The sequence below is a fragment of the Camelus bactrianus genome, chromosome 13 (genome assembly GCF_048773025.1).
Source record: "Camelus bactrianus isolate YW-2024 breed Bactrian camel chromosome 13, ASM4877302v1, whole genome shotgun sequence".
In the NCBI taxonomy this organism is placed as follows: Eukaryota; Metazoa; Chordata; class Mammalia; order Artiodactyla; family Camelidae; genus Camelus; species Camelus bactrianus.
In genome coordinates this window covers 16,390,682-16,398,192 of record NC_133551.1, presented here as the reverse complement: position 1 = coordinate 16,398,192, position 7,511 = coordinate 16,390,682, and the positions used below count along the sequence as shown (strand labels likewise).

General features: G+C 40.2%; 1 protein-coding gene across 1 annotated transcript in view; it reads left to right on the top strand.

Moving 5' to 3' along the window:
- Window positions 1–1,103: 1,103 nt before the first annotated feature.
- PRKACB (protein kinase cAMP-activated catalytic subunit beta) overlaps window positions 1,104–7,511 on the top strand; it is a 116,933-nt gene continuing 110,525 nt past the window's right edge. Inside the window, exon 1 of the mRNA XM_074376139.1 lies at window positions 1,104–1,416. Coding sequence (XP_074232240.1) covers window positions 1,371–1,416 — 46 coding nt within the window. The 5' untranslated portion in view covers window positions 1,104–1,370. The remainder of the gene's footprint in view (window positions 1,417–7,511) is intronic.

The following is a 7,511-nucleotide window of genomic DNA, read 5'->3' as shown; positions in this document are numbered from 1 at the left end:
GTCAGTAATTAGATATTTAAAAAAAAAAATTCTGAGAGATTTCCTCTGCTTACTTTCAAGTCAACAGGTATCCGTTAAACACCTACATGCCTGGTGCTGGAGACACAAAATAAATTTATGTAGTCTCTGCCCCTCGGGTTAGTCTTATACACCAAATTTAGAATAAATGCTCACAGCGCGAAGTTCAAAGAACAGGCAACAAAAAGTACCCGAGTGCCACGTAAATTAGCTGGTAGGTAAAACTACTCACAAATTCAAGTGCTCTAAGATGTATATTAATAAAAACGCAACTACCAATTGGGAATGCATTTATTTTGACCTCTACACAGAGACTTGCTAAATACAATGACTCACATCAAACATCAAAAGGCATTCTGCAGAAACAGTAACACTTTCTCTCCGCTTGAGCTACGACAAAACCTGTGAGGGCGATCCTGCAAAACCACAGCGAATGAAAGCTTAACTGGAAACATCAAAAGGCATGTGACTGGTGCCTAAGAACTGGGAGGACATCGTGGTGGGCTCGGCGAATACCTGGATCCGCGACGCAAAGAGATGCTCGGAACCACGATCCAGATTAGGGACAAGGTTATTCCCCCGGCTGATACCGACCAGTCCGCAAGGTCCCGAGGCGAGAACCAGAGGGCTCCCCACTCCGGGAGATCTCCTCCCCACCAGTGCGGTCCTCTCCGGCCTGTGGGAAGGTGGGGCCAAGGCAGCCTCTGAGTGATGAGCCGCCACGATGCGGGACACAGAGACAGCCACCCGAGCCCCTGCACGGCCTCCCGCAGCCCTGCTCCACGGGGACGCCAGGCTGACAGACGACGGATTCCTCAAAGCTAACGGTCCCCACGCCGCCTCCCATATCGCGGGGATGGGCATTCGCGAGCAGGCCTGGGCCTCCACGTCCCTCCCGGCTCGGTGGGCCGCGGAGGTGCCGGCGGGGTTACCGGGACCAGCCGCCGAGGACCGGCCCCCCTCAGCCCGCCGCCCGGGTCCCGGGCTGGCACGTCACTTCCGGCGCGCGCGCCCGCCTGGGGAGAGAGACAGGGTCCGGGACGGGGCGCGCGGCTGCCGGGGGCGCGCAGGGAGGGCGGGGCGGGGGAAGGGGGAGTGTCTGCCCGCCGCCGCCGCCGCCGCCGCCGCCGCTGCCGCCGCCGCTACAGCAGCTGCCTCCGGGGCTGAGGAGTTCGCTGAAGCCCTGGCTTCAGAGCCGGCCCAGTCTTCCCGCCCGGACTCCGGGCGCCAGCGCCGGGAGCACTGAGCGCTCTGACCCGTGCAGCAGCGGGAGCTGCCTAAGCCTGTGGAGCGGTGGGGTCGGCCTCGGACCCCCTTCCCCTCCTTGACCCCTTCCTTCCATCGCTCCAGTCATGGGGAACGCGGCGACCGCCAAGAAAGGCAGCGAGGTGGAGAGCGGTGAGTCAGGGGCCGGGTCTGGGGGCCCGCGGGGCGGGCAGGCCGGCGCGGGGCAGCAAGCGTCCCTGCGGGTCGGAGCCCGGAGGCCGCGGGCACGGTCCAGGCCTCGCGCCGGCCGCCGGGAGCCGCTCGGGGGGCCCTGGGGACCGGGAGCCTTCCTCCTCCACCCCCTCCCCCAGCTCCGGCTTGAGGGCTGAGCTTGGAGGGCCGGATGCAGAGGGCGAGGGAGGAGAGCGGTCTTCGCGAGTCCCTTTCTCTCTGGAGCCAGGGGGACGCACACACGCTTAGACGTTTCCCCAAATAGGGTCCAGTTAAAGAAGTCTCTTGGACCATCCTAACCCTGCTCCATCCCCTGGAGCCCCTCTTTGGGAGCCACAGGTAGTGCTGTGAGCAGAGTTGGCTCTTTTCCCTCCATCACTTGGGTCCAACCCAACCTTATCACCAGGTGAAGCACTGCTAGTCGGGCCCTCCGCAGGTGAGGTTAATCCACAGTGGGCAACTGTGCTTTAGAGATCCTCCATCTTTTGAGATTAGGAGTGGAAAATATTTAGTGAGTAAATAGCAACTTTATCCATTAGAGAAAAAAAAAAGGCAAGGTAGGTTTGCCTTTTCTTGAGACATTCAAGGATTTGCTACAATGTCTGTAAAACTTACAGGCCACTCTTGATTTGAAGTGCTTCCAGAATACGGTGGATTTCTTCTAAGAGCTGAAAGTGCAGGCAGTCTATGCTTTACACCCAACAGTGAAAAATCATGGATTTTTGTATGGCTATATGATTTTATTTATCAGTCAATGAAACTGAATGGTTTTTGCCTTTGCCAGGTTCAGCTCAGATTTTATAATTCAGAATGACCAGATAACAAGTGGTATTTGTTATATTACCAAGAGTGACATCTCACTCAGCACTTGAGGGAATGCCTGAAGATTAATTCCCCATTTGTATAAATAGCATCTTTTAATAATGTTTTTATGTTTGTAACATGTTTTAGGTTAATTGCATAACTTATCATGAAGGAAATAGCTTGTTTCGATATCAATAGGCAGAATTGATTTGGAAAGATTTAGTCATTCATTGCGTTTAATGTGAATAGTTAGATCAGATTATATAGTTCATGTTTCACCACTAAAGTTTTGGTGTTAATTTTGGGGAGCTCCAGAAAAGTTTAATGTTTAAAGTTTAATATGTGACATGGAGATTTAAAAAAGTAGAAGTAGAACTTTAGTGATTCTTTAAAATTGCACATATGTAGTAACTAACTGTAAAGAAAGTGTTAAAAATGCAGAAAGTGTAAACAATTATTTGTGCCTTGTATCATTTTCCCTTTTAACTTAAAGCTCTATCTATTAAGTTAAAGATAAAACGTGCTAAGTATTACAAAGAGTGTGCTTGGTAATTGAATCATATTAGTGATTTTCATTAATAGGTGCTGGCTTGACAGTGTTTATATTTTTATCAATGATAGTAGACTCTTCTGTGATCTATATATTTCTATTAAGTTATCAAACTAATTTTCCCCTAGACAGTATTAATTTGAAGCTCATAGCTGTGGGATAATCTTGGTATATTTACAGAAAACAGAATGGAAACTTTAATATTTATCTAAATAGATTGAAATTATTCCTATTAATAAATTCTTTCCTAAGCTTTCATTGTTAGTGACAGCCTAGTTCTTAAGTATGTTAGCCAGCTTTTTATGTATGTTTATTTATGGAAACTTAAGTTTATTATGGAAACTAAACTCATTATAGTAGTTTGAATAAATGTTGTGAAGTGATAAAAGAAAATAACAAGTGATGTCTCGTTGGGACAGTCATTTGAAATGTCACATGTTGATCAGCTTGTAATTTTAGTTGGAGCAATGTTATCAGGTTAGGGTTAGGGTTAGTTGCTGTTCTACTGTGGCAAACAAATTTTATCGATATATCTTGAAACTTAATGAAAGAACAACTTTTACCATTATATACCCAACTGTTCTGTATATTTTTTAAAAATTACTCATGAAAATATATGCCTTTCAAAATTTGAATGTAGTTATTTAAACTGTATAAACTTTTAGGAATATTAGTGTTTTTAGAGATCAGCCTAAGTAATCATTCCATTTCAAAGCCAGAGCCTGACCGCTGAAGAAACTGGAGTTGAGATCATGCTGTTAGTGATAGCAAAGAAAAGGACAGAATCTGGTGCCCTGACTCCGTTCGACATCACTGCATACTCAATTAATACATATATTTTCAAATTGTATACAAAATATTAATTTCATTTGGAGACCCTAAGTAAAAGTTCAAGAAATTTTACTGTCTAGTATGAGAGAGAAATGTGCATATAAAAGTTAACTGAAAAGCAAAACATAACAAGTGCTAACATTATGGAAAGTGAAATTAAGACTCTGAAAACTGCCAATAGGAAAATGTTTGATTTGAAATGATGATTAAAAACTATCAGGTCTGTTAGGATTTAAGGATTTGGCCCATGCCGCGCATGCAGGTAACTCTGGAGCTTAGTTCTAAAAATATTCCAGGAGAAGGAAGCTGGGCATAAAAATATTTGAGAAGGGTCTTGTTCAGCTTTGACCATCTGGTGCTTATGTTGCACTCTGTTGAAATCTATCCCTCTACTCTTAGAATAAAACATTTTGGGGTAAGACTTGAAAGCTAGAGAGATTCCATTTTCATCTCCACAGTTTCTGAAGGTACCATTAGGTTGGGTACCTATTATTCTGCTACAGTGAACTAGGACATTGTATTAATATGTCTTAAAACTTAATGAAAGAACAACTCTTACCTTTATATACCTAACTGTTCTGTGTATTTAAAAAAAATTACTCTAAAAGTATATGCGTCTCAAAATTTGGATGTAGTTATTTAAACTTCAGCTAATACACCGAAGTACAAAGTTTAGAAAAATAAGTGTGCATGTAATTCTCTGAGAAATTTTAAACTTGTCATTCAAAATTGTTTTACTTATCCTACAAAATATCTTTCACTTTTTACTTTACCCACAGTCCCCAACATAAAAACACACGACACTTATTTTAATTTGAGAGGGTATTTATTTATTTAATTAAAAAAAAATTAGATGCCCCGCCCACCCGCGCCACATGTTGCCTGTGGGGCTTTGTATTAAACTGTCAGTGTCAAGGTGTTGAAGTCTGTGGATGAAGTGTTGGTGAGATTTGGATGCAGATTCTCCCATAACTCCAAGTGTTAGAGCTGCCATGTAACCCAGTGTTCATATAATGATTTTTGAATGTTTTCCAAAGTGTCTCTCTGTCTTAAGAATTTGAAGGTGAATGGAAGTTAAAGTTACGAGTAGATTAGGTACAATCAAAATGTAAGTTTCATAAAAACTAGCATTTTTAAAGGGATTACTATGTGCCAGTTTCTCTAAGGGCTTTGCATGCATAATTTCACTTAATCTTTTCAACCGTATGAAGTAGTTCAGTTGTTTCTCCATTTTATAGATGAGAAAATGGAGGCTCAGAGAACCTAAATGACTTGCCTAAGGTTGCACAGCTAGTAAGTCAAGGAGTAACATTAAACCTATAACCTGAAATCCTAACCATTGTGCAAACAGCCTCTATAGCCAATGGAAAATCTGAGACACAGAATAGCTTAGTCTTCATGTTAATCAGTTTATTATTAATTATAAAAAATTTTAGTTTTTAATAGTGACTTTATTTGGATATGGTAAATATATTGAAGAGTTTTTGTTTTGTACTATCCTCTAGATTCAGTTTCTGTAAAATGAGGATGAAGAATGTAAATTTCCTTAAGTCTTTTCAGATTAAGTATGGTATAATTTCAAATTAAGCCATATGGAATTAATTTTATATACTTAAAGCCTTCATTAATATTTGTATTTAGTTTTTTCTTATTTGTAAATGTATACTTTCTCCTCCTGTTAAATAGCCAATCAAAAAATTACGTTTTGAACATCTATTTCCATTTTAAAAGTATTTAGAAATTTGCATTTTACCATGGTTAGAATAGCAGTATCCTATCAAACTTTCTGCTGTGATGGAAATGTTCCTATCTGTATTGTCTCATGTGGTAGCCGCTAAGTACGGGTAGGTATTGAGCACTTGAAATGTGACTGGGGCAACTGAGAAACTGAATTTTTAACTTATATGTGACAATTAGTGTTTTGTATATTGGACAGCACAGGTTTAGAACATAGGTATCTTTACATATAATGAAAGTGTCAACCCATCATTCTGTCATCTTGGTGATTTGTGGATCCATAAGTTTTTATATAGGAACAAAATGCTGAATTTATCTTTTCTCATAGTAGGGATTAACTTAATTCTTCATTATTTCCTCATAATAAGCATTTATAAATGTGGTGAATAGATTGTTATAATTTAGTAATTTGTTATAATCTGAAAAGTTATGTACAAAGTTAATTTCCTTGTTGGATTCTACAAGAATTTTTTGGTTTTTAATACTGAATCTCAGTGAATATATTTCTATTGAAAAATGTTGAAGATTTAAGTGTTGATTAGGAAAAATTTAGTGATCTCATCTCTCATTCATGTCCTTAAACCTTTCAGTTATCAGAGTTTTTTAAAAAGGAAAATCAGTAGCAGATATTTGTTCCATTTTAATGGATTGGCAGAAGATCTTTGGAAGAAGACCTTCCTTGGGTTGAAAAATAAAGAAAAAAGAGAAGTCAAAGCAAATAGCAATATTATTTGGATGATTACTTATCTCACCCAGTTCCATGATTCTGTGATTCATTTTGTGCAGATTATCTACTGTGTAAAATTATCTCATATTCAGGAACCATTTCTCCCGTTCTCTTGGTCAGTGTCCTCCACTTAGGATATAAACAGATTATTGCTTTTTGTTGCTGGCCGCAGGATAATTAGAGGCATGAAAACCAGCTTAGAAAAGTAAGCCAAGGCTGAGTGGCAGAAGCAGCACATGAAAGGATCCTAGGTAAGCCAAGATAGCTGTTAAGATTCTGTCAGAGAGTTAGGAGTTGACCATAAATCATTTTGATATTCCATTAAATTAATAAAATAAACAATTAGTATAATTTATAAAATTATATATCTAGGTGATAAGAAATGTCAGTACATATATGTGTCCGCATTTCCTCAAGGGAATAAATCCTAGGTTTTTAATGAAAAAATTATGTTAAATAAAAAATGTGGAATTTATGGTAGGTAAATATACCTAGGCCAGTACCATATTATTTTGAGTAGTTTATCTTAATTTAAACAATATTCCTCCAGTAGTATTCCATATTATTCTTTTCTTTGTTCATTCCTTTATTCATTCTTTCATTCCACATATTGAGCTTCTAGTATGTGACAGACTTTGCAAGTCTATGGGCATAAAGGTTGAATAGGATACAGTACCTGCTCCAGAGTGCATGTATTTCAGAAGGGGAAGACAGACATGTCAACAACTTACTTGAAAAAAAAAGAAAACCTGTTAAAATATTTTCATAAAAGCTCATTGGGGGAGCCAATAGAAAGTATGATTATTTCCACTGAGGAGGGTGGGGGTGAGGTTCAAAAAGGACTTCAAAGAGGCGGTGAGTCTTGAGTTGAGCACTGAAAATGGTAAATGTTCAACAGCAAGATTACAGGAGGAAGTGTGTTCTGAGCAGAGGGAGCACAGAGTGAGCAAAGATGCAGAGGAGTGAAACAGCATGGCATATTCAGGAAAGAAAGTAAGTTGTCCAGTATGACTAAGTGATAGAGGATGGGGTAGTGGTAGGAAAAATAAGAGATTGTATAATGAAAGACGAGACTGAGGAAGTAGACAGAGGTCATATAATGAAAAGAGGTTGAATTTTATCCCATGGACATGAGGGAGCTATCGTAGACTTTGAAATAAGAGACAGACATGATTAAATTTGGATTTTACAGAGAATTACTTTGGTGGTAATGTAAAGATGTCACCATGAAACAAGTGAAGTGGAAGCAAGAAGATCAAGTAAAAGACTCACTCAAGTGAGGGACTTTGAGGGTCTGAATCAAAGTGGCAGAGGTAGGGATACAGGAAGGATCTGAAATGTGAGAAATTTGGAAAGTAAAAACGAGCAGGCTGTACTTTACTGATAGCATGTGGGGAATGAGGAAAA